Genomic DNA, 26,637 nt, shown 5'->3' with positions numbered 1-26,637 from the left:
TTTTCCATCCTACCCCCAACCCCAAATCAGTAGGGTTCTGGCCACTGATGCCTGCAACACTCCCTGAAATTTTGGACTTGATGGGATGTGGAATTCAAAAGTTCTCACACTAGACAGACAGCTGAAGAAATGACATTCGGTTGAGTGTACAGCCTTCTGCAACTCGGGCAGATATCTAATCCCAGAATTCATTTTCTTTTTTATGCAGGGTTCACGCAACCAGAAACTATGTCCTTGTCTTGAGAGCTGTTACTGGTTACACCCATGACCTGAAGAAAAGTTGTATAAGCGCAAAAGCTTGTCTCTCCCACCCACAGAAATTGGTCCAATACAAGCTATTACTTCACCCATCTGATCACTGTAATATCCTGGGACCAACACAACTATACCATCACTTCATACATGATACTCACAGCTGTCTTGGTGGCTCATGAGTTGACCCATCTGCTAGGATCTCCACAGTTAAGATAGGTGCTTGAATAGGCACAGGAAATGAACCAGGAAGCCACAGCAAGGTGCTGAGCATCACCAGTGTGCTGACCTCTTGGCTGGTGTCTCTGCTCAGCAAGTGGTCCAAGGTCATTGGACCTCTGTCTAAATCCTTTGAACTGCACCTTTAATGATGGTTGTGACACTGATCAGTACCCTCTAGACCCACATGGCCCTACTAACTCCCAAAAATTGTTTTATAACAGCGGTGATGCACCGTGAACTCAGAGAGAGTCCTGAAAATGTGAGAGCAATTGAGGAAAGTTGTGTAAAAGCTGCTGCTGATCATCTAAATCAGGAGTCAGCAACTGTGCCACGCAAGCTGATTTTCAGTGGCACTCTGCTGCCGGCCTGGGGTTCTGTCTGTAAATGGCTTTCTGTTTTTTGCAGTGCACTGTGCAATCTTGTAACTTCCTTCTGTAGCTTTGGCTGTAACATCTGGTCTAATCTCAATTGCTGATGACTTATGACATGCAGGAGACCAGGCTAAATAAGCTGGTGGTCCCGTCCAGCCATGGACTCTCTGGTTTATCTGGCCCCCATCACTGCAGTAGCTGAGCAATTCACTATTTTAAGACACTTACCCTCTCACAGCCATGCGGGGCAGGGCAGTTGTTCCCATTGTACAGAGAGAAAACTAAGGCACAAAGGAGATATCCACACCGTGATAAAAACCTTGCTGCACCAAGTGTCAGCCTGGGGCAGCTGACTAAGGCTTGCAGGGCTAAAATTAGCAATGCAGATGCTGCAAGACCCTTTCTGGGATCTCAGAGCCTGAACATCTACATCACTCTTTTCAGCCCCGTGAACTGGAGCCAGCAGCTGCTTGTTTATTGTAGCGCAGACATAGCCAAACAGGTTGAGTGACTGGCCCAAGGTCGCCCAGGAAGGCAGGGGCAGTGAGTTGTAAGGGGCCGTGGTGCCCGGGCTCCAGGAATATTAAGGCCCCGGGGGGCTGGCTCTACCAGTGTTCGGAAATGTTAACAACTGAGCACTCAGAAGCCTGTGTCCACCTTAAAGTATCCAAATACTTTAGTGTCAGACATTGGAAAACTCAGCAAGGAAAAGCAAGGGCAAGGATCACACTAAACTGATAAGATCTGCATTTTAATTTAATTTTAAATTAAGCTTCTTAAACATTTTAAAAACCTTACTTTACATACAATAGTTTAGTTATATAATATAGACTTGTAGAGAGAGAGTCCTTCTAAAAACGTTAAAATGTATTACTGGCATGCAAAACCTTACACTAGAGTGAATAAATGAAGAATTGGCACACCACTCCTGAAAGGCTGCTGACCCCTGATCTAAATGTAGCTATTTGCCATTCTCATGTGTGCCACAAGGTGGTGCAAGGGAAATGGTTTCAGTACCTCTTTTCCTTGGCCTCTGGGAGTTTCATGTGTCTAACTTTTATTTCACTCTAGGAAGTGATGACCTCAGAGATTGGTGGCATGGGGTACTGAGCAGCATGGAGGGGCTGCCTAGCCACATAAAGGCCCAGAGATCCACAATGGTGTATCCAAATTTTCTTTTGCACCCTTGGGCTTCTCCCAGTTCAAAGATCACATCCCTTGCTGCCTCAGGTTGGCTTCATCTGGCCCACAGGAGGTGAGGATGTTTCCATTCTATATTAACATCTATAACTGCAGCATAAATCACTCACTCACCACATTAAGAGTGAAATGACAGCAGGTCTGGGTGTGAAGGAAGTGAAAGTCAGTCGGGCTGGCGTATAAAAGCAAAAGAGTGCTTTTCCGTTCGCCTACACGTGGGTAACTTCACTGGAGTCATTCTCACCTCCCCCGTGTGGGTAAGATCAAAAGCAGGCCTTAACGCCTATTTCTCTGTCTCCAGAAAAGCAAGGAGGTGGGAGGGGGCAGCAGAGCTGGAGGGAACTTTCTCACCCCAACCGGCTGTGCTTGTAAGAAAAGGAAAGGGAAACTGAGTTGCACAGCAAACCACCAGGGTGACAATCGGGGAGAAACCCCTAGATTCACATCTGAAGAAGTGGGTTTTTTTTAACCCATGAAAGCTTATGCAAATAAATCTGTTAGCCTTTAAGGTGCCACAGACTCCTCATTGTTTTTCCAGAGTCACATCTTAACTAACTCTCCTCAGTTGCCTGCTGGCTACTGTAGAGGTGGGAATTAGGGTTTTAAAGGTGTATTGTTTTTTACAACACATTGGCTCACCCATGCTAACACACACACTCTAAAACTCCGCTGTAGCCAAGGCGACGGAGACATGACCAGTTTAGCACATGTTAAAATATGTGAAATGAGCAAGGAGGTCATTGAAATCTCTAGCAGCACTCACTGTAGTAAAGTTAAGCACATGTGTAAGTGTTTGTGGGATCAGGCCTTAGTGTAGCAAATAGTGATTTCTCTGTAGCATCTGTGCCTTTGGAATGAACTATAGTGCAGACACTGGGCCCCCTTCTGACTTACAGTAAGTGGTGCTTACTCCTGCAATTACTCCCATAGATTTCAGTGGCACTGTCTGGCTTACTGAGTAAATGAATTGGGGCCACTGTTGTTAGCTCACCCCTTAGAGACTTCAGAAGACTCATTTTGGTGATGTTTATTTACCTGATGTTTCACAGACTGTCAACTGTTTTGGGGAGGGACTTTATCCTCTTTTGTACAACGCTTAGCGCACTGTGATGCCTCTCCATGTTACTGTCATATAAGGCCCAGATCCTGCTATATGCATGTGCTTAACCTTGCTATTGTGAGTAGTCCAGTACTCTCAGTAATAAAGATACTTATGGTCATAAGTGTTTGCAGCATCATGGATGAAATGTTTAGGAATGTACAGTGTGCAGAGGGCAGGGTGATGGGCTAGGGTGACTAGGTGTCCGATTTTTGACAGGTAGCCAGGCAGCTCTGGTCAGCAGTGCTGACCAGTTAGAAGTCCCGTTGGGGTGCTGGGGGTCTAAGGCAGACTAGTCTCCACCTGTCCTGGCACTACGCTGTGCTCTGGAAGCAGCCAGCAGGGCTGTCGGGGACCATTGGTCTCCATACACTGCCCTTGCCCTAAGCACCAGCTCTGCACTCCCATTGGTCAGGAACAGTGCCTGCGGGCGAGAGCAGTGCACAGAGCCTCCCCCCACCCAAGAGCTGGACCTGCTGGCCCCTTCTGAGGAGCAGCACAATGCCAGGCCGGGCAGGAAGCCAGCCTGCTTTAGCCTTGCTGACTACTGACTGGCAGCCACCCAAGGTTAGCCTATGCCCCAACCCTGAGCCTCAACTCCCTGCCCCAGCCCTGAGCCCCACAACCCAGAACCCATACCCCCTCCTGAACCCCTGCCACAACCTGCAGCCCCCTCCCACACTCTGAATCTCTTGCCCCAGCCTGGAGCCCCCTCCTATACCCTAAACCCCTCATCCCCAGCTGGAGTCCTCCCCCCCTCCCCAGTGAAAGTGTGCTGTGGGAGAGCAAGCCACAGAAGTAGGGGAAATGTCGTGAGCAGTAGCAGGGTCCTGGGGGGGTGCTAGAGCATTCGTTTTTATGTGACTAGAAATTGGCAACCCTAGGATAAGCACAGGGCAGACCTTTAACTATATAATAACCTAGACAAATATGCATTTTCCTGGGGAGGACATGCTTGGAATCACCTTTGAACACTGCCCTGTATTAATTATTTTTATCATTTCATGTATTATCTTTAATAGATTGAGACAAGATCACAAACATACAATAAAACAGCACTACACAGATAAATTGTAGAAAAAAGTTTTCAAAACCCATTCCCACAGCAAATTCCATTAAAATATGCAGTGAGAACATAGTTGCTGAAAAGATTCCTGTGAATGTACAACAAAGGAGAAATGAGAGAATTAAAGTAGATTCCAAAATTAGATTGGGGTCTATTTCCCCCACACCTAGCTTTGTTTTGGTTAAGTTGCACCCTTGGAAACTGCTATAGAATTGCTAATTTGCAAATGTGTGTGTGCCTCCATTTGGGACGCTTAAGAGAACTGGTTTTTTCTGGAGCATTACAGCAGCTCATCAGAAGGGTATTAAATAGGTCATTTGCATTCACACCAAGTATGCTCATGTTTGAGTGCGGTGGTGGGACAAATCAAAGGTGATTAATAGGAGCACAGAGCTGGGAAATCTGGTTTGTGCACAAAAGAAACCAATTCCATTTCATCCCTCTGTCATGCTTCGCTATACTGGGAGAGACTGAATTGATCATCTCTCTCTTGCTCTTGAGTGTATTAGAGCAGGGAAATTGAGTTAGTTTAAAACCCCTGGATTCTGTTCCTAGCTCTCCCATTCATTCCCAAAACAGACCTTCGAGGCACATCTGTTAATTACTCAATGCCTCTGTTTCCCCATCAGGAAACATGGGGCTCTGCCTTACAAGAAATCTCAAATTCAGGGCTGATTGTATCTTATGATCTACCTAGGTTCTTATGCTGAGAGGAGGACACAAATGCCTTGCAGAGATCACTACATAAATAACCAGGGAACTAGTGGTCTCCCCCTTTCCCTCTCTTTCACTAATTTATTTAATTAGTCATTAGTCTCCTCCTCCCACCCCCCAGATGTGAAGCAGGCTTGTGAAAATCAGAAATGGTTAGAGCCCTTTCTGGAAACCCATCAGAGTCACCATTTTATCAGATGTAAAACTAAAGATTAAAAACCCAATGGATCCTGCTCATAAATGTGTCATGGTTTTATAGCCCAGTCAAGTTATTGTTTGGAAAAAAGATCACATGCAATAAAAGTAAGTGTAACAAGATAATTAATATCTTAAAAACAAAACAAGGGCAGTGTTTGAAGTAACACCAATCATACTGTTTTCAATAGCAGATGAACAAGTTTTAATATTTGACACCTCCCATCCCAGCCTGACACTCCCAGAGCCCCTGCTGCCCTCCCTGCTCCTCATCTTACCTCCCATGGTTGATCCCACTGCCCCACCCCAGCCAGCCCCTGGCCTCAAGAGGAGCTGCTGCTGCAGGTTAGGCAGCTAGTGATGGTTGAGGCCTGGCACACAGCCCCCAGGGGCCCAGGTTTCAGCTGGGCAGCAGCACAATCTCCCAGCCATGTTCAAAACCTGAACTTCAGGCTTTAAAAAGCAAGGAGGTAACAGCCCTTTGGAGCTGTGTCTCCAGCCCTTATGCTTTCTCAGCCTGATTCAAAGGATACCTTGCAACCATGTCTGAAAGGACTGAATGCCGGTCAGCTGCCACTGATGTTTCCATTTTAAGGCAGCGATTCTCCAGCTCTGTCTAAGTGAGAGATGCGTTGACCACAGGGCACGATCCCAAGGGTTAGCAGTTGCAATCTGTTCCATTTTTGACCTCATCTTTTGTCTGGAGGTATCCATGCTTATAGCCTGATTTAGTGTGTACTGATATTAATTTGGATATGGGAATTTAGTTTATGTAATTTTATTTGATTTTAATATTAGTATGGGTTTAGGCCTGCCAATCTGTTTGATCAGAAGATAAAAGTTCTTGTCTTGAATCAGGCTTCACAGAGTTTATAAAGGACCCTTGGGGGTATGACAGGAAGCTCACACTGAGACAGATACAGCCTTAAAGACTTATTAAAATCAATAATAGTAAGTAAAAGGTAAAATACTCAAGAATTACAAAGTTACAGTTGCAATACCGCTATTCAAAAGCTGCATATGAGAATATAGTATGATATGCAACAAAGCTTTGGTTAATATACTCATACCCTTCCTTGATAGCCTGGTGGTAAGAGACACAGGACCAGCCTTGCAGTTCAGGTTTCTCAATTCTTGAGAAAGGGATGCAGCACTTAGAAAATGCTAAGAGCTGTTAAAGCTGACTAGGGTTTACCTGACTCTTAAACTTATATCAAAACCTAACAAACTAAGGGTATGGCTACACTTGCACTTCAAAGCATCAGCACTTTGAAGTTTCAAGTGTGGTCGCAGCGCCAGCACTGGGAGAGAGCTCTCCCAGCACTACACATACTCCACATCCTCTATGGGTGTAGCTTGCAGCACTAGGAGCTGTGCTCCCAGTGCTGCGGCACTATTTACACTGATACTTTACAGCGCTTTATCTTGCAGCCCTTAGGGGGGTGTTTTTTTCACACCCCTGAGCGCAAAAGTTGCAGCGCTGTAAAGCACCAGTGTAGCCATGGCCTAAGAATAAAACTTAAGGAAACCAAGCTTAGCCTAGTTCCCTTGAAACTTAAGGTTTAAGAACAAGTTTAGCCTACAAATAGTAGCAGTCATCATAGATAAAGTGGAAATAGTAAGTGAGAAATGGAGAGAGAAAAATGGAGATCTAAAGCTAGTAAGAAAATGGAGACACTATTGTGGTGGTTACCTCTTTTATAGGGCAAATGCCAGACCTCCTCCTTCTTATGCCCAAATTTCATTCCTCACCCACAGAAATGTTAGAGTACACTTACCCCATAGGCTAGTATGTATGTGCATACAGATGACAGGTATGTACACACATCAGTCTCTTGTGGTGTACTTATTAAGTCTGTGGGGAAAAACCCCTATGCCATTTGTCATTCTCTATCCCTCTAAATAAGAGATCAGACAGGCATGCGTACTCATCTATTTAGGTAACAAGATATAGGTCAACTTTCCTTTCTGAATAAAAGGTCTTAATCTAGATATGCTAACTTTGCTTTAGCTTAACACACAGGATATGGCCTGTAGGTCTCTTGCATTACAGCCAAACTTATTTTAACACAAATTTATAAACCTAATACAATGCATCAAATAAGATTTCTATGTATATATGCAAGCAGGTTAGTCCTAGCCTCAGGTGTTCTGCACAGAGTGCTGTATGTGGGGACCTGCAATTTTCACAAGCTGCTGCTCAAAGCTGAGGGGAACGTGGTCTAGTGTCATTGGGCACAGGACTAGGAGGCAGGAGATCTCTGTTCATTAATGCATATGCCTTAGTTGTCCTCCTAGCAAATGAGACTAGTAATATGAGGGTGGCCACAAACCACTTTGGAGAACTCGAAGGTCAGCAGCTAAACTACCCCAGCTTTGGAGCAAGAGAAAAGGACAATGGGCTGCTGGTAGGATCTTCAGGAGGTAGTCACATTTTGTGCTGGATAAACCCATAATGGGCAACTGCATTATACACAGTGAGGGGCCGGCAACCACTTTGACTGGGAAGGGACCATTTTGCTATTGCTTGGCTGATGACTGGGAGGCCTTTTCAGGACATTCAGTCACCAGTTTGATGACATTTGTTGTGTTTATGCATGTAGCAAGGGAGACCACAAGCAGGTTGTCCTCTCCTCCCCCAGGAAGAGGTTAGTCAGTATGAAATGGGCTTTGACCAGGTTGTTTTCTTATTTCCCTGGTACTTATGCAGCTGGTGTATTGAGTTTTAAGTTACAAAAAATAAAACATATCTGGCAAAGATCTCTGCCATGAGGCCTACATAAAACTGATGGTGGTTAGGCTGCTGGTGGGTGGAGTCTACTGCCTATCAGGCTGATGAATGTTGTCTCTCTTCCCACCCTCCCTTGCCCTCTCTGCTCTGTCTATACCCAGCTGTTCTTTCTTGTCAAACTTAGACTATAACCTTTTGGGGGAAGGAAGGAGAGGAAGACTGTCATTTTGTTCTGTGGTTGTACAGCACCTAACACAGTGGGGTCCTGGGCCAGGACTGGGGCTCCTGGATGTTAATCAGTTTAGCCTTAAATATTTTCACTGGGGAAGTACCTGTAACAGAACACTCACCACCACATGTAGCAGCTCACTCACTAGCACCTCCTGCTGGTCAGTCTGGGAATTAGCTTGATCTCCAGCCTCAGAACACCCCCTGCTGGCTAGTGTCTCACCTGCCTCAGGCCCTATCTCCCTCCCAGACCCAGTGCCCCTTACTCTGGGGTTCTGCCCACTGCAGTGCCCCCACACTCTGGGTCTCCCCTCCCAGGGGAGATTCCCAATCCCCTATACCCACCTTGCCTCAGTGGCTACTGCCAGTCATCATGTAGCCCCCTCTTACTGGGGCACAGTGGAGTCTGTAATGGCCACTCATCAGCAAGGGGGTCAGGCCAGTTGCTTCTGCCCATTCCCAGGCTGTACCTCTGCAGCCCCAGTACCTTCTTGGGACTTAAACAAGGCCTCAGCCTGGGGAGTTGCCAGGCTGGAGCTCCTCTTGCCTTTCCCCAGCACTACTCTGCTTCAGGTATCCTTTTCCCTCAAGCAGCTAGGTCCTTCTCATTCCGAGGCTGTAGTAAGACTGACCCCACCCCTCCCTGAGCCCTTATATCCATGCCAGGTGTGGCCTGGTTGGCTGTGGCCACAGCTGTGGCTGCTTCCCCAATCAGCCTACCTTTTTTTTCCCAGGAACAGGGTAACTGCCCCGCTACAGTACCCCAAGCCAGGGTCGGAGACCTCCTGGACTACGACCGAAGAGGCTGGCTGGATCCCCTGACGCTCGCTCACCGCATGGGGCTCTCCAGACCTTGCACTCCCCGGCGCGTACTCCAGGAGGTGGAGGCCGCTTTGCCGCCCGCTGCTCGGGCCTACCTCGACCGGGTCCTGCAGGAGGGCACGCCCCGCCCACCCCCCACCCCAAGCCCTCCGGACCTTTTCATCGGGCCTCTGCCCCGTAGGCCCGACCGGCCCCCCCGTCCCTTCTCCGCAAGCCGGCTGCACGACCTGCAGCCGGTCCGTTTCCAAACCGCGCCGAGGCAACAGCTCTACACGCTCGTGCTCCACACCCTTCACTTCCTCACCCTCGTGTCCCGCCCCGATACGAAGTGGAGGGACCTCCTGCCACCTCTGGAGGGTGAGGAGCCCCGGTGGGTCAGCCTCTACTCCACCTTGGTCCCAAGGCCCACTGGGGATATCAGTTGGCGGCTCCTTCATGGGGCCGTGAGCACGGGCGTGTACTTGGCGCGGTTTACCCCTGTCCCGGACACCTGCCCCTTCTGCGGCGTGAGGGAGACCCTGGCGCACGTTTACTTAGAGTGCGCCCGGTTGCAGCCCCTACACCGGCTCCTCATTCACATCCTTTTACGTTTCTGGCTGCACTTTTCCCCTCACCTTCTTCTCTACGCACTCCCTATCCGTGGCCCCACGAAGTCCCGGGACCTCCTGGTCAACTTCCTCCTTGCCCTGGCAAAAAAGGCCATCCACGCGACCAGGGAGAGGAGGTTGGCCGATGGAGACCCCGGCGACTGTGGGGCTTGTTTCCGATCCCTGGTCCGTTCACGCATCCGGGCGGAGTTCCTCTGGGCGGCGTCCACTGGCTCCCTTGCCGCCTTCGCGGAGCAGTGGGCGCTGTCCGGGGTTCTCTGCTCGGTGTCCCCCTCAGGCTCCCTTCTTATGACCCTTTGATCTCACTCCTGTCCCTGTTCTTTTATTAGTTGTCCCCCGAAATCAGTGGGTTCTGCGGTCCTGTGGGTCCTCCCTTTAGGCTGAGGGGGATCCTTTAGCAGTGGGCGGGCTTCGCCCGCCCACTTCCCAGACACCCAATAGATACAGTACCCCAAGCCAGGGTCGGAGACCTCCTGGACTACGACCGAAGAGGCTGGCTGGATTCCCTGACGCTCGCTCACCGCATGGGGCTCTCCAGACCTTGCACTCCCCGGCGCGTACTCCAGGAGGTGGAGGCCGCTTTGCCGCCCGCTGCTCGGGCCTACCTCGACCGGGTCCTGCAGGAGGGCACGCCCCGCCCACCCCCCACCCCAAGCCCTCCGGACCTTTTCATCGGGCCTCTGCCCCGTAGGCCCGACCGGCCCCCCCGTCCCTTCTCCGCAAGCCGGCTGCACGACCTGCAGCCGGTCCGTTTCCAAACCGCGCCGAGGCAACAGCTCTACACGCTCGTGCTCCACACCCTTCACTTCCTCACCCTCGTGTCCCGCCCTGATACGAAGTGGCGGGACCTCTTGCCACCTCTGGAGGGTGAGGAGCCCCGGTGGGCCAGCCTCTACTCCACCCTGGTCCCAAGGCCCACTGGGGATATCAGTTGGCGGCTCCTCCATGGGGCCGTGAGCACGGGCGTGTACTTGGCGCGGTTTACCCCTGTCCCGGACACCTGCCCCTTCTGCGGCGTGAGGGAGACCCTGGCGCATGTTTACTTAGAGTGCGCCAGGTTGCAGCCCCTACACCGGCTCCTCACAGCCATCCTCTTACGTTTCTGGTTACACTTTTCCCCTCACCTCCTTTTGTATGCACTCCCTATCCGTGGCCCCACGAAGTCCCGGGACCTCCTGGTCAACCTCCTCCTCGCCCTGGCGAAAAAGGCCATCCACGCGACCAGGGAGGGGAGGTTGGCCGATGGAGACTCCGGTGACTGTGGGGCTTGCTTCCGCTCCATGGTCCGCTCACGCATCCGGGCGGAGTTCCTCTGGGCGGCGTCCACTGGCTCCCTTGATGCCTTCGAGGAGCAGTGGGCGCTGTCCGGGGTTCTCTGCTCGGTGTCCCCATTAGGTTCTCTCCTTCTGACCCTTTGACCTCACTCCTGTCCCTGTTCTTTTATTAGTTGTCCCCCGCACTTAGTGGGTTCTGTGGCCCTGTGGTTCCTCCCCTTAGGCTGGGGGAGGATCCTTTAGCAGTGGGCGGGCTTCGCCCGCCCACTTCCCAGACACCCAATAGGTACACACATCTAGGCTTCCGCCTCCAGGCACTGCAGAGGCTCCTTTATGGTGCGGGTAGTCCAGCGTGGAGAGCCCTGGCGCACGCCTTCCTGCGCCGCTTCCGAGGGCTCCGATACGACCGGCAGCTCCTTTATCTCGAACCGAGGGGTCTTCCGCGAGACCTCTCCGGGCTGCCGGTCTTCTACCAGGACCTCCTCCGGACCTGGAAGCTGTTCTCTGCGACCAGGTCCGTGGCGGCCACCGAGGGGGCTGACCTCCTCGCGGAGCCCCTGCTACACAATCCCCAGCTTCGTGTGCAGGTGGCGGAGTCCCCCGCGGTGCGCCAGAGGCTGGTCCTGGCGGAAGCCACCAGGGTCGGAGACCTCCTGGACTACGACCGAAGAGGCTGGCTGGATCCCCTGACGCTCGCTCACCGCATGGGGCTCTCCAGACCTTGCACTCCCCGGCGCGTACTCCAGGAGGTGGAGGCCGCTTTGTCGCCCGCTGCTCGGGCCTACCTCGACCGGGTCCTGCAGGAGGGCACGCCCCGCCCACCCCCCACCCCAAGCCCTCCGGACCTTTTCATCGGGCCTCTGCCCCGTAGGCCCGACCGGCCCCCCCGTCCCTTCTCCGCAAGCCGGCTGCACGACCTGCAGCCGGTCCGTTTCCAAACCGCGCCGAGGCAACAGCTCTACACGCTCGTGCTCCACACCCTTCACTTCCTCACCCTCGTGTCCCGCCCTGATACGAAGTGGCGGGACCTCTTGCCACCTCTGGAGGGTGAGGAGCCCCGGTGGGCCAGCCTCTACTCCACCCTGGTCCCAAGGCCCACTGGGGATATCAGTTGGCGGCTCCTCCATGGGGCCGTGAGCACGGGCGTGTACTTGGCGCGGTTTACCCCTGTCCCGGACACCTGCCCCTTCTGCGGCGTGAGGGAGACCCTGGCGCATGTTTACTTAGAGTGCGCCAGGTTGCAGCCCCTACACTGGCTCCTCACAGCCATCCTCTTACGTTTCTGGTTACACTTTTCCCCTCACCTCCTTTTGTATGCACTCCCTATCCGTGGCCCCACGAAGTCCCGGGACCTCCTGGTCAACCTCCTCCTCGCCCTGGCAAAAAAGGCCATCCACGCGACCAGGGAGGGGAGGTTGGCCGATGGGGACTCCGGTGACTGTGGGGCTTGCTTCCGCTCCATGGTCCGATCACGCATCCGGACGGAGTTCCTCTGGGCGGCGTCCACTGGCTCCCTTGACGCCTTTGAGGAGCAGTGGGCGCTGTCCGGGGTTCTCTGCTCGGTGTCCCCATTAGGTTCTCTCCTTCTGACCCTTTGACCTCACTCCTGTCCCTGTTCTTTTATTAGTTGTCCCCCGCACTTAGTGGGTTCTGTGGCCCTGTGGTTCCTCCCCTTAGGCTGGGGGAGGATCCTTTAGCAGTGGGCGGGCTTCGCCCGCCCACTTCCCAGACACCCAATAGGTACACACATCTAGGCTTCCGCCTCCAGGCACTGCAGAGGCTCCTTTATGGTGCGGGTAGTCCAGCGTGGAGAGCCCTGGCGCACGCCTTCCTGCGCCGCTTCCGAGGGCTCCGATACGACCGGCAGCTCCTTTATCTCGAACCGAGGGGTCTTCCGCGAGACCTCTCCGGGCTGCCGGTCTTCTACCAGGACCTCCTCCGGACCTGGAAGCTGTTCTCTGCGACCAGGTCCGTGGCGGCCACCGAGGGGGCTGACCTCCTCGCGGAGCCCCTGCTACACAATCCCCAGCTTCGTGTGCAGGTGGCGGAGTCCCCCGCGGTGCGCCAGAGGCTGGTCCTGGCGGAAGCCACCAGGGTCGGAGACCTCCTGGACTACGACCGAAGAGGCTGGCTGGATCCCCTGACGCTCGCTCACCGCATGGGGCTCTCCAGACCTTGCACTCCCCGGCGCGTACTCCAGGAGGTGGAGGCCGCTTTGCCGCCCGCTGCTCGGGCCTACCTCGACCGGGTCCTGCAGGAGGGCACGCCCCGCCCACCCCCCACCCCAAGCCCTCCGGACCTTTTCATCGGGCCTCTGCCCCGTAGGCCCGACCGGCCCCCCCGTCCCTTCTCCGCAAGCCGGCTGCACGACCTGCAGCCGGTCCGTTTCCAAACCGCGCCGAGGCAACAGCTCTACACGCTCGTGCTCCACACCCTTCACTTCCTCACCCTCGTGTCCCGCCCTGATACGAAGTGGCGGGACCTCTTGCCACCTCTGGAGGGTGAGGAGCCCCGGTGGGCCAGCCTCTACTCCACCCTGGTCCCAAGGCCCACTGGGGATATCAGTTGGCGGCTCCTCCATGGGGCCGTGAGCACGGGCGTGTACTTGGCGCGGTTTACCCCTGTCCCGGACACCTGCCCCTTCTGCGGCGTGAGGGAGACCCTGGCGCATGTTTACTTAGAGTGCGCCAGGTTGCAGCCCCTACACCGGCTCCTCACAGCCATCCTCTTACGTTTCTGGTTACACTTTTCCCCTCACCTCCTTTTGTATGCACTCCCTATCCGTGGCCCCACGAAGTCCCGGGACCTCCTGGTCAACCTCCTCCTCGCCCTGGCGAAAAAGGCCATCCACGCGACCAGGGAGGGGAGGTTGGCCGATGGAGACTCCGGTGACTGTGGGGCTTGCTTCCGCTCCATGGTCCGCTCACGCATCCGGGCGGAGTTCCTCTGGGCGGCGTCCACTGGCTCCCTTGATGCCTTCGAGGAGCAGTGGGCGCTGTCCGGGGTTCTCTGCTCGGTGTCCCCATTAGGTTCTCTCCTTCTGACCCTTTGACCTCACTCCTGTCCCTGTTCTTTTATTAGTTGTCCCCCGCACTTAGTGGGTTCTGTGGCCCTGTGGTTCCTCCCCTTAGGCTGGGGGAGGATCCTTTAGCAGTGGGCGGGCTTCGCCCGCCCACTTCCCAGACACCCAATAGGTACACACATCTAGGCTTCCGCCTCCAGGCACTGCAGAGGCTCCTTTATGGTGCGGGTAGTCCAGCGTGGAGAGCCCTGGCGCACGCCTTCCTGCGCCGCTTCCGAGGGCTCCGATACGACCGGCAGCTCCTTTATCTCGAACCGAGGGGTCTTCCGCGAGACCTCTCCGGGCTGCCGGTCTTCTACCAGGACCTCCTCCGGACCTGGAAGCTGTTCTCTGCGACCAGGTCCGTGGCGGCCACCGAGGGGGCTGACCTCCTCGCGGAGCCCCTGCTACACAATCCCCAGCTTCGTGTGCAGGTGGCGGAGTCCCCCGCGGTGCGCCAGAGGCTGGTCCTGGCGGAAGCCACCAGGGTCGGAGACCTCCTGGACTACGACCGAAGAGGCTGGCTGGATCCCCTGACGCTCGCTCACCGCATGGGGCTCTCCAGACCTTGCACTCCCCGGCGCGTACTCCAGGAGGTGGAGGCCGCTTTGTCGCCCGCTGCTCGGGCCTACCTCGACCGGGTCCTGCAGGAGGGCACGCCCCGCCCACCCCCCACCCCAAGCCCTCCGGACCTTTTCATCGGGCCTCTGCCCCGTAGGCCCGACCGGCCCCCCCCGTCCCTTCTCCGCAAGCCGGCTGCACGACCTGCAGCCGGTCCGTTTCCAAACCGCGCCGAGGCAACAGCTCTACACGCTCGTGCTCCACACCCTTCACTTCCTCACCCTCGTGTCCCGCCCTGATACGAAGTGGCGGGACCTCTTGCCACCTCTGGAGGGTGAGGAGCCCCGGTGGGCCAGCCTCTACTCCACCCTGGTCCCAAGGCCCACTGGGGATATCAGTTGGCGGCTCCTCCATGGGGCCGTGAGCACGGGCGTGTACTTGGCGCGGTTTACCCCTGTCCCGGACACCTGCCCCTTCTGCGGCGTGAGGGAGACCCTGGCGCATGTTTACTTAGAGTGCGCCAGGTTGCAGCCCCTACACTGGCTCCTCACAGCCATCCTCTTACGTTTCTGGTTACACTTTTCCCCTCACCTCCTTTTGTATGCACTCCCTATCCGTGGCCCCACGAAGTCCCGGGACCTCCTGGTCAACCTCCTCCTCGCCCTGGCAAAAAAGGCCATCCACGCGACCAGGGAGGGGAGGTTGGCCGATGGGGACTCCGGTGACTGTGGGGCTTGCTTCCGCTCCATGGTCCGATCACGCATCCGGACGGAGTTCCTCTGGGCGGCGTCCACTGGCTCCCTTGACGCCTTTGAGGAGCAGTGGGCGCTGTCCGGGGTTCTCTGCTCGGTGTCCCCATTAGGTTCTCTCCTTCTGACCCTTTGACCTCACTCCTGTCCCTGTTCTTTTATTAGTTGTCCCCCGCACTTAGTGGGTTCTGTGGCCCTGTGGTTCCTCCCCTTAGGCTGGGGGAGGATCCTTTAGCAGTGGGCGGGCTTCGCCCGCCCACTTCCCAGACACCCAATAGGTACACACATCTAGGCTTCCGCCTCCAGGCACTGCAGAGGCTCCTTTATGGTGCGGGTAGTCCAGCGTGGAGAGCCCTGGCGCACGCCTTCCTGCGCCGCTTCCGAGGGCTCCGATACGACCGGCAGCTCCTTTATCTCGAACCGAGGGGTCTTCCGCGAGACCTCTCCGGGCTGCCGGTCTTCTACCAGGACCTCCTCCGGACCTGGAAGCTGTTCTCTGCGACCAGGTCCGTGGCGGCCACCGAGGGGGCTGACCTCCTCGCGGAGCCCCTGCTACACAATCCCCAGCTTCGTGTGCAGGTGGCGGAGTCCCCCGCGGTGCGCCAGAGGCTGGTCCTGGCGGAAGCCACCAGGGTCGGAGACCTCCTGGACTACGACCGAAGAGGCTGGCTGGATCCCCTGACGCTCGCTCACCGCATGGGGCTCTCCAGACCTTGCACTCCCCGGCGCGTACTCCAGGAGGTGGAGGCCGCTTTGCCGCCCGCTGCTCGGGCCTACCTCGACCGGGTCCTGCAGGAGGGCACGCCCCGCCCACCCCCCACCCCAAGCCCTCCGGACCTTTTCATCGGGCCTCTGCCCCGTAGGCCCGACCGGCCCCCCCGTCCCTTCTCCGCAAGCCGGCTGCACGACCTGCAGCCGGTCCGTTTCCAAACCGCGCCGAGGCAACAGCTCTACACGCTCGTGCTCCACACCCTTCACTTCCTCACCCTCGTGTCCCGCCCTGATACGAAGTGGCGGGACCTCTTGCCACCTCTGGAGGGTGAGGAGCCCCGGTGGGCCAGCCTCTACTCCACCCTGGTCCCAAGGCCCACTGGGGATATCAGTTGGCGGCTCCTCCATGGGGCCGTGAGCACGGGCGTGTACTTGGCGCGGTTTACCCCTGTCCCGGACACCTGCCCCTTCTGCGGCGTGAGGGAGACCCTGGCGCATGTTTACTTAGAGTGCGCCAGGTTGCAGCCCCTACACCGGCTCCTCACAGCCATCCTCTTACGTTTCTGGTTACACTTTTCCCCTCACCTCCTTTTGTATGCACTCCCTATCCGTGGCCCCACGAAGTCCCGGGACCTCCTGGTCAACCTCCTCCTCGCCCTGGCGAAAAAGGCCATCCACGCGACCAGGGAGGGGAGGTTGGCCGATGGGGACTCCGGTGACTGTGGGGCTTGCTTCCGCTCCATGGTCCGATCACGCATCCGGACGGAGTTCCTCTGGGCGGCGTCCACTGGCTCCCTTGACGCCTTTGAGGAGCAGTGGGCGCTGTCCGGGGTTCTCTGCTCGGTGTCCCCATTAGGTTCTCTCCTTCTGACCCTTTGACCTCACTCCTGTCCCTGTTCTTTTATTAGTTGTCCCCCGCACTTAGTGGGTTCTGTGGCCCTGTGGTTCCTCCCCTTAGGCTGGGGGAGGATCCTTTAGCAGTGGGCGGGCTTCGCCCGCCCACTTCCCAGACACCCAATAGGTACACACATCTAGGCTTCCGCCTCCAGGCACTGCAGAGGCTCCTTTATGGTGCGGGTAGTCCAGCGTGGAGAGCCCTGGCGCACGCCTTCCTGCGCCGCTTCCGAGGGCTCCGATACGACCGGCAGCTCCTTTATCTCGAACCGAGGGGTCTTCCGCGAGACCTCTCCGGGCTGCCGGTCTTCTACCAGGACCTCCTCCGGACCTGGAAGCTGTTCTCTGCGACCAGGTCCGTGGCGGCCACCGAGGGGGCTGACCTCCTCGCGGAGCCCCTGCTACACAATCCCCAGCTTCGTGTGCAGGTGGCGGAGTCCCCCGCGGTGCGCCAGAGGCTGGTCCTGGCGGAAGCCACCAGGGTCGGAGACCTCCTGGACTACGACCGAAGAGGCTGGCTGGATCCCCTGACGCTCGCTCACCGCATGGGGCTCTCCAGACCTTGCACTCCCCGGCGCGTACTCCAGGAGGTGGAGGCCGCTTTGCCGCCCGCTGCTCGGGCCTACCTCGACCGGGTCCTGCAGGAGGGCACGCCCCGCCCACCCCCCACCCCAAGCCCTCCGGACCTTTTCATCGGGCCTCTGCCCCGTAGGCCCGACCGGCCCCCCCGTCCCTTCTCCGCAAGCCGGCTGCACGACCTGCAGCCGGTCCGTTTCCAAACCGCGCCGAGGCAACAGCTCTACACGCTCGTGCTCCACACCCTTCACTTCCTCACCCTCGTGTCCCGCCCTGATACGAAGTGGCGGGACCTCTTGCCACCTCTGGAGGGTGAGGAGCCCCGGTGGGCCAGCCTCTACTCCACCCTGGTCCCAAGGCCCACTGGGGATATCAGTTGGCGGCTCCTCCATGGGGCCGTGAGCACGGGCGTGTACTTGGCGCGGTTTACCCCTGTCCCGGACACCTGCCCCTTCTGCGGCGTGAGGGAGACCCTGGCGCATGTTTACTTAGAGTGCGCCAGGTTGCAGCCCCTACACCGGCTCCTCACAGCCATCCTCTTACGTTTCTGGTTACACTTTTCCCCTCACCTCCTTTTGTATGCACTCCCTATCCGTGGCCCCACGAAGTCCCGGGACCTCCTGGTCAACCTCCTCCTCGCCCTGGCGAAAAAGGCCATCCACGCGACCAGGGAGGGGAGGTTGGCCGATGGAGACTCCGGTGACTGTGGGGCTTGCTTCCGCTCCATGGTCCGCTCACGCATCCGGGCGGAGTTCCTCTGGGCGGCGTCCACTGGCTCCCTTGATGCCTTCGAGGAGCAGTGGGCGCTGTCCGGGGTTCTCTGCTCGGTGTCCCCATTAGGTTCTCTCCTTCTGACCCTTTGACCTCACTCCTGTCCCTGTTCTTTTATTAGTTGTCCCCCGCACTTAGTGGGTTCTGTGGCCCTGTGGTTCCTCCCCTTAGGCTGGGGGAGGATCCTTTAGCAGTGGGCGGGCTTTGCCCGCCCACTTCCCAGACACCCAATAGGTACAGTACCCCAAACAGCACCCAATAGATACAGTACCCCAAACAGCACAGCTAAATGCAAGATGGAACACATTGTTTAATAGTTAGCATATATTCTAAGGGACCTTTCCCAGACCAGAAGAAGAACTGAGTGTAGTTTGAAAGCTGCTCTCTCTCACCAACAGAAGTGGGTCCAGTAAAAAAGGGTACCTCATGGACCTTCTCTCTCTAATATGCTGGGACCAACACAGCTACACTGCACGCATAACTCCACACAAGGAGGTTCGGGAGCAAACAACCTCCATGATCACATTCAGATCCAGGGTTAGGATACTCACCCAGGGTATGGGACAGGCTTGGTCAGTTTCTTCTCCCTTCCTGGTGCAAAAAAGGGATTTGAAGAGCACTTGTGTGTCCTGAGAAGAGGCCTCATGCATATCTATTAGCCCAGTGGTTAGAAAACATATGGGGGATGTGGTAGACTCTGGATCAGTTCTTCCATTATAGCCCACAAGAAGGGATTTGAATAAGGCTGTATCAAGTGAGTGCCCCAATCACTGAACTAAGGGATATTTGGTTGCTCTTCACACATTCTTGAAGCTGTTCCACTTTCATCTAATAATAATTGGGCAACAAAGAACATGAAAACCCCTCTGTAATCCAGGGTTTTGGATACTTGCCCAGGTTTCTAGTGGGTCTCGTTTAAATCCCTTTTCTTCTTAATGAGAAGAGAGTTCAGCCCAGAACTCTTGCCTCTTAAGTGACTGTTCTAAGTGCTGAGGTAGTTGGAGCCCAAAGTCTTTTCCGTTGAAGGAAGGTCACATTCATTACATATTCATTGGGGAAAAGGTAGAGTAAACAGTTGGGTGTAGTCTAGTGGGTTGAGTACTGAATGATGCTATAGGAGAGGGAGATTCCAATTCCCTTTCTTCTTGAAAAGAAGGGATTTGAACTTTGATGGATCATCTCTCAACTAAAAAGTCCAAGTGCTCGGCTAGGAGGTAGTTGGACGTGGGGGCTCTACGCATCTTCTCTGTTTCTATTCCTTTCTGATGAAGGTAGGTCACATTCAGTAAATATTATATGAGAATGGGGCCAGTAATTCTATATAACTTCAGCTGTAAGCCTGTGGGTTGGATACTTGCTCTAAAACTAGTGAGCTATTGGTTCGAATCCTCTTTCTGGGCCTTGAAAAGCCCTTGGCATCTTGATCTCTTACCTCACAAGTGTTCCACTTTAACTATATATTAATCAGGACAAAACCATATCCCCAAGCCATCTATAGTATAGGGGTTAAGATGCTGACCTGGCATATCCATTCTACTAGTTCAAATCCCATTTCTGCTGGGAGAGAAAGGGCTGGTGCCCTGACCTCTTACTGCTCAAGCGTTTCACTTTAACTATCTATTAACCGGGGCACAGGCCACTCTCCAATCCCTCTATGGTGCGGGGGGTTAGGGTGCAGGCTTGCACCGGGGCTGGCACCTGGTTCAGATCCCTCCTGCGTCACTTGAGACTGGGTGGGTGTCTCAATCTCTTACCGCTCAAACGTTCCACTTTAACTACATATTAACCGGGGCAAGGGACACTCTTGTGTCCCTCTACAGTACAGGGGTTAGGGTGCTCGCTTGGATTGTGAGTCACCTCGGTTCAAGTCCCTGCTCTGCAGCCCAGGAGGGCCTCTGCTGGGTGAGAGGAGACCCCTCCTAGCTGAGCAAGAGGCCTGTCAGAGGGCCTCTTGCTTTTTTAATCAAAGAGGCTTTGCTGCTGAGCAGTAAAACCCCCTCTCTCTCTTGTCCACCATGATCAGGATACACGCCCAGGTTGTGGCAGACCCCAGGGCACTCCCCTGCTCTTTTGAGGGGTGTGAACTGGGGGCTGCCACCTCCTGGGGAGAGTCACTGGTGAGCGATCCCTGTCCGAATCCCCTCTCTGTCCCAAGAAGACAATGGCCTCTTGAGAAAGAGAGGAGGTTCGGACAAGGATGGCCCACCTTAAAGGACAGTCGCCTAGGAGGAAGGAAATCCCTGTGCAAATCCCTGCTGAACAGGCAGCTGGGGGATTTGAACCAGGATCTCCCACAACCCAGGCGAGTATCCTAACCACTGGACTAGAGAGTGAGGGTTGCTATGAGGCTGGCCCAGAGCACATTTAACTAAAGTAGAACACCTTCAACAGGCAAGAAGGAGGGAGGTAATCTCCCCTCCTTATTACAGAAAGGTCAAGGGACACACCCCGACCAGATTCAAACCCACAATCCTAGCACCGCAGGCACACAGCAGGACCATCAGCCTACAGAGGGTAACTGGGGGAGAGGGAGGCCCAAATACCATTTAATTAAAGTAAAACAGCTTTGAAAGGCAGGCAGCCCCAACACTACCCTAGAAAGACAAGCGCACACGCACCAGAAGAGATTTGAACTCCCATTTATCCCCACTCCACTCACGCAGTCTAACCATCAGACTACAGAGGGAACTGCAGTTAACTGAGGCCCAAATACCATTTAATGAAAGTGGAACAGCTTCCACCGGCAAGAAAGAAGCAGCTCCCAAAGACCTACCAGGCCAGTGTCAAATGGTCATCTCAAGACCCTTTACAGCATCAGCAGGCCTGGGGAATTGAACCCACAACCCCTACAACCCACACCTAGGGCCCAACCACTGGACCATGGCAGGAAGGATGACAACTGCTTTGCCCAAACAATAGTTCATTAACGTGGAACACCTATAGGCAAAAAAACCCAACAGACTTGACTACCGCAGAATCAGATGCAACCCAGAACCACTGGGGACAGCTTTCAAAGGTCTTTACAACATACCGAGAAAGGATTTGAACCCACAGCGCTCATACGGCAAACCCATAGTCAAACTGCTGGACCACAGAGGAAGGGGCTGATGTGTTTTGCCCAAATAATATTTCATTAAAGTTGAACAGCGTCACAGGCAAGAGGAAAGGCTCACAAGACCCCCACCGCTAGAGCTGTGGAATCACAGAGCATAGACAGGCTGTAGAAGAGCCCTCTTTGAACAACACCCCCCCCCTGCCCCCAACCTTCCAGGCAGGCCGAAAGGGGATTTGAACAAGCCATTCTCATAGTCCCTCTGTGAGGTCTAATCATGGGATCAGAGAGGGAGCCACAGCCTTTAACTGGGGCCCGGAACCTGGCATTAAAGTGTAACAGCTTTAGCTGAGGGCACGCCCATTGCTGTAGCCCGGGACCCACTGATTAGGGCACTCACCTGGGGCACTCATCAGGCAGAGGGGAGAGTTAAGAACGTGAACGGGCAGATTGCATCAGACCAGTGGCCCAGCTAGCCCACCATCCTGTCTTCCCACAGCGGCCGACACTGGCTGCTTCAAAGGCAATGAACCAAAGAAGCCAATTATCAAGCAATCCGTCCTGTCGGCCCCTTCCAACAGCTGGCAGGCAGCGGGCTAAGGATGCCTCGAGCATGGGGCCGTGTCCCTGACCCTGTCGTCTAACAACCACGGATGGACCCATTCACTCCGCACTCTCTCATTCTTTTCTCAAACCCAGTTCTGGTTTGGGCCGGCCCCACATCAATTGGCGACGAGTTCCACACGCTGACTGTGCGTTGCGGGGCAAAGTACAGTACAGACAAGTCTCATCTTACGCTGGGGTTACGTTCTGCTGTCAGCGGCGCGTAAAGCGACAATCGTGTAGAGTCAAAATTACATTGAGTGTAATGGCGGGCTGGAATCCCCCGCACTACAGCTACAGTATTTCAATTGCTATTGGTCTCTTTTTTTGTTTTTTTTTTGTTTTTGCTGGCCGCACGAAGCTGAATTCGCACACGTTAAATGCGCGTAAGATGAGACTCACCTATACAGCCTTTGGTTTGGGTTAAACCTACTGCCTACTAATTCCAGCGGGTGACCCCTGGTTCTTGCGTTGCGTGAAGGGGTGAACAACACGTCCTGAGTCACGTTGTACACCCAAGACATGAGTGGCTGGACCTCTATCGGAGCCACTCTTAACTGTCTCTTTTCCCAGCTGAATCTGAAGCAGCCCCCGACCCCCCATCCCAGGCGAGGCCCCTAACCACTAGGTTAAAAGTGACACGGGAGGCCTCTGCCTCCTTCCCCCTGGGCTGTCTTGTGGGGCATTCGGCAGGTCCCTTACCAGCTCACACTAAGTGGATTAGGCACCTAAGTCACCTGAGGGGTTCCCGGCCATGGCCGGCAAGCAGAGGTTGGGAGGGGAAGATGCTGAGACAATTTCCTTCTCCCTGCCTGATGAGCAGAAATTTGAAGAGGGCTCTGCAGTCTCTCGAGCGCGAGCCCCGATCCTGAAGGAAAGGACAGCCTGAGGAGGCTTGCTCGTTGGAGCATGACAAGGCTGTGCCACTTTCATTCAGTAGTAACCAGCCAGTCTTGAGATGTGAATCCCTCTGTAGTCCAATGGCTTGGGTATTTCCCCAGCATGTGGCCGAAGTGGATTCAACTCCTTCCTCAGTTTGTTGAGAAGGGATTGGAACCACCATCTCTTCTCTCCGAGGTGAACATGCAGCTGTTGGGCTAAGAGGGTTTCTCATTGGGGTGTGGTGGTAGCCTCCAATTTTTCTGCTGCAGTTGTTCCACTTTCATTACATATTCATTGGGCCGCAAGTTTGGCCAGCAGCCCAGTGTGGTCTAGTGGCTTAGGATTGTGGCCGGCCTGTGGGAGGTTGGGGTTCAAATCCTCTTTATGCTGCCTGAGACAGGATTTGAATCTTGAGCTCCTTTACGTGGCAAGTAAATGCTCTAAGTGCTGGGCTAGGAGATATTCCCATGAGCTGGCTCCCTCAGTGTTTCCTATTGAAGGTGGGCCAATATCATGACATAATTAAACAGTCACTGGGCCACTGTTCCACTATCAATTCCTCTGTGGTCTGGTGGTTTGGAGGGCTTTGTCTCAAAAGCAGCAGGTGCTGGTTCAAATCCCCTTTATGCTGGCTGAGACGGGATTTGAAGGGTGAATGCCTGCCTCTCAACCCAATGGCCTAAGTTCCTAGTTAGGAGGTAGTGGGCTGTGGGGTCTCCCTCGGTCCTTTCTGTTGAAAGTAGGGCACATTCAGTAAGTATGACATGAGAATTGGGCCAGCAGGTATACCTGATTCCCACTATAGGCTAGTGGTTTGGGTACTTGCCCCAGCAGTAGAATGGTGTGGGTTCAAATCCCTACTCTGAGATAGGATGGGTGCCTCAATCTCTTACCGCTCAAGCTTTCCACTTTAACTATATATTAACTGGAGCAAGGTAAGCTCTCAAGTACTTCTGTGGTGTGGGGGTTAGGGTGCTCACTTGGATTGTGGGTGACCCTGGTTCAACTCCTTGCTGTGTAGGACAGGAGGGCCTCTGGTGGGTGAGAGGAGGCCCCTCCTAGCTGAGCAAGAGGCCTGTCAGAGGGCCTCTTGCTCTTTTAATTAAAGGGGCTTTTGCTGCTGAGCAGTAAAACCCGCTCTCTCTCTTGTCCACCATGATCAGGATACACGCCCAGGTTGTGGCAGACCCCAGGGCACTCCCCTGCTCTTTTGAGGGGTGTGAACTGGGGGCCGCCACCTCCTGGGGAGAGTCACTGGTGAGCGATCCCTGTCCGAATCCCCTCTCCGTCCCAAGAAGACAACAGACTCTTAGAGAAAGAGAGGGGGTTCGGACAAGGATGTCCCACCATAAAGGACAGTCACCTAGGAGGCAGGAAATCCCTGTGCAAATCCCTGCTGAATAGGCAGCTAGGGGATTTGAACCAAGATTTCCCACAACCCAGGTGAATAGCCTAACCACTAGACTAGAGAGTGAGGGTAGCTGTGAGGTGGGCCCAGAGCACATTTAACTAAAGTGGAACAGCTGCGAGAGGCAAGAAGGAGACAGGCAACCCCCTCACTCTTACAGAAAGGTCAGCGGATGCACACCAGGCAAGGTTCAAGCCCACATCTCCAGCACCCCAGGCACAAAGCACAACTATCGGCCTACAGAGGCTACTGGGTCTGGGGAGGACCAAAGGCCATTTAATTAAAGTGGAACAGCTTCCACAGGCAAAAGCAAGAACAGAAATAAGTACACACATCACAGTTGCTAGAGACACCTCTTCATGGTCCTTTGTAACATGCAGAAGGAGAATTTAAAGCTACAGCATCTCCCACCACCTAAGTAAGCAGCCTAACCACTGGAGTATACGAGGAGGGACTGTTTTTTGCTGGCCCAAATAATATTTAATTACAGTGGAACAGCTTCGACAGCCAAGATGAAAGGAACCTCCAAGCCCCATGGCTATAGCTGTATAATCAAGTCACATATATCGGCTGCAGGAGGGGCCTCTTCAAACCCTTTGCCCCTCAGCAGGGAGAAAGTAGATTTGAATGACCAGTGCTCATAACCCACCTGATAAGCCCAACTGCTGGACTAGACGGGAGCCTCCCTCTTTACCTGGCCTGAATAATATTTAATGAAAGTGGAACAGCTTCACAGGCAAGACTGAGGGAGCCCCCATCACAGTAGCTCACAGCTCAATAATTAGGGCACTTACCTGGGCGGTAGGTGAGCCCCCTTCAAATCCTTTCTCCTCACTAGGCAGTGGGGTTACGGACATAAGAACGGCCAGCCTGAGTCAGACCACTGATCCATCTAGCTCAGTAACCTGTCTTCCGACAGTGGCCAATGCCAGATGTTTCAAAGGCATTGAACAGAAGGAGGCACTTATGAAGGGATCTGTTCTCTGTCATCCTTGCCCAGCATCTGGCAGTCAGAGGTTTTGTGTCTCCCAGGTCATGGGGCTGCATCCCTGCCCACCTTGGCTAATAGCCATTGATGGACCGATCCTTCACAACCCTGCTAATGCTTTTTTTAACCCACCTATAGTGTTGGCCTTCACAATGTCAACTGACAACAAGTCTTACATGTTACAGTGCAGTGTGCCTGAAGTGGTGCTTTTAAAGCAGCTGCCTATTAATTTCATCAGGTCACCTCTGAGTCTTGGGTTAGGTGAAGGGCTAAATAACACCTCCCTTATTTACTTGCTCCACCCCACTCATGGTCTTACAGACTTCTATCACATCCCTCCTGGGTCATTGCTTTTCCAAGTTGAAATTGAAACAGGGTCCCCCGCGTCACAGGGGAGGACCTAACCACAAGGCTAAAGATTACACAGGAGGCCCCTGTCTCCCCTGGATTGTTTTGTGGGGCTTTAGACAAGTATCTAACAATCTCACATGAAACAGGTTAAGCATCTGAGTCTGCCCCGATCTACACTGCACAGCGAGGTCCACCTAAAATAGCTTATGTCGACCTAACTCTGTAAGAGTCTACACTAAAATGTCACACACACACCCCCACCAGTGTAACTTGCCGACGACACTGACTTCATAACTCCACCCTGCATTGCTGACACCGATTGGTGCTGCCATTCAGAAGCCATCTCACCATGGCGCACGCTGGCGGTGAAATCGGTGCAAGCGCTCCTGGTGAGGCCCCGCGCGGCCGACACAAGGAGCGCAGTGTGGACGTGCAAAAGCCATTTAAATCCCCCAGTGGCTGCACCGCCCGGCAACCTGGGGCAATTCGTTTTGTAATGCAGCCTTGCTCTTTAAGGGTTTTTTTCCCGTAAGGAGCCGCTTCTCGGAGCTGGGCCAGGTGATCCAGTCAGCCCCAAGGCTGTGCGGCTCAGCCGGGAGCTGCCAGCCCCTACTGCTCCCTCCCACGCTGACTTTACCCAGGCTTCCCCCCGGATTTGCGCTTGCTTGGGGGGGCTGCCGCGCTGGCTGGAAGCAGGGGCTCCGCGGGACGGGCCGGCGATGCTGCACTAATTAAAACGCGCCCAGCGCCCGCCTGTGGGTCTCCCCTGATTGCATTACAGCTGGCCGGGTGCCCGGCCCAGGGCATCACGTGGGAAAACCCCGGCGCTGGAAGGGGAGGGGTCGAGGTGAGCCAGCCATTTCCCTCCCCCTTGATAACCAACTCTGCGCTTTCCCCGCGCCCCTTCTCTGCCTCTCCGCTGCGCCCGTCCTGCCGGCTCCCCAGCCATGGACCCTCCCAGCGCTGTGCCCTACGCCCGCCTGGAGATCCCCGACTTCGACTCCGTGCCCTCCTACAAGTACTGGTCCATCTTCAACATCCTGTGCTGCTGCCTGCCCCTGGGGCTGGTCGCTATCTTCTACTCGGGACAGGTAAGGGGCCGTTCCCCGGGCGGGCCGCTGGAGCAGCCCCGCTCCCCCTTGGGAAGCGCCCAAAGGCTGGGGGCTGGAGAGGGAGCGGCGCAGGTGAGCCTGGCCGCGGGGCTAGCAGCCCTCGCTTCCCCTCCACCAGGTTCTTCGGTGCTGCGGA

The 26,637-nt window shown here is 54.8% G+C and overlaps 1 protein-coding gene across 9 annotated transcripts in view; it reads left to right on the top strand.

The window, feature by feature from the left end:
* Positions 1-26,637, top strand: part of ZBTB44 (zinc finger and BTB domain containing 44) — a 173,419-nt gene that overhangs the window by 129,704 nt on the left and 17,078 nt on the right. For 4 of the 9 annotated variants that reach the window (XM_050921623.1, XM_050921621.1, XM_050921620.1 and 1 more), the window contains exon 9: positions 26,335-26,480. The exons of 4 other annotated variants lie outside the window; for them this stretch is intronic. In XM_050921623.1, the coding sequence (XP_050777580.1) occupies positions 26,335-26,480 (146 nt within the window). Of the gene's footprint in view, positions 1-26,334; positions 26,481-26,637 lie in introns of those variants that run through there. One more of the 9 variants, XR_007769145.1, reaches the window with a different exon arrangement.

Source organism: Gopherus flavomarginatus, chromosome 13 (assembly GCF_025201925.1).
Source record: "Gopherus flavomarginatus isolate rGopFla2 chromosome 13, rGopFla2.mat.asm, whole genome shotgun sequence".
In the NCBI taxonomy this organism is placed as follows: Eukaryota; Metazoa; Chordata; order Testudines; family Testudinidae; genus Gopherus; species Gopherus flavomarginatus.
This window is presented reverse-complemented; position numbering and strand designations above follow the sequence as displayed.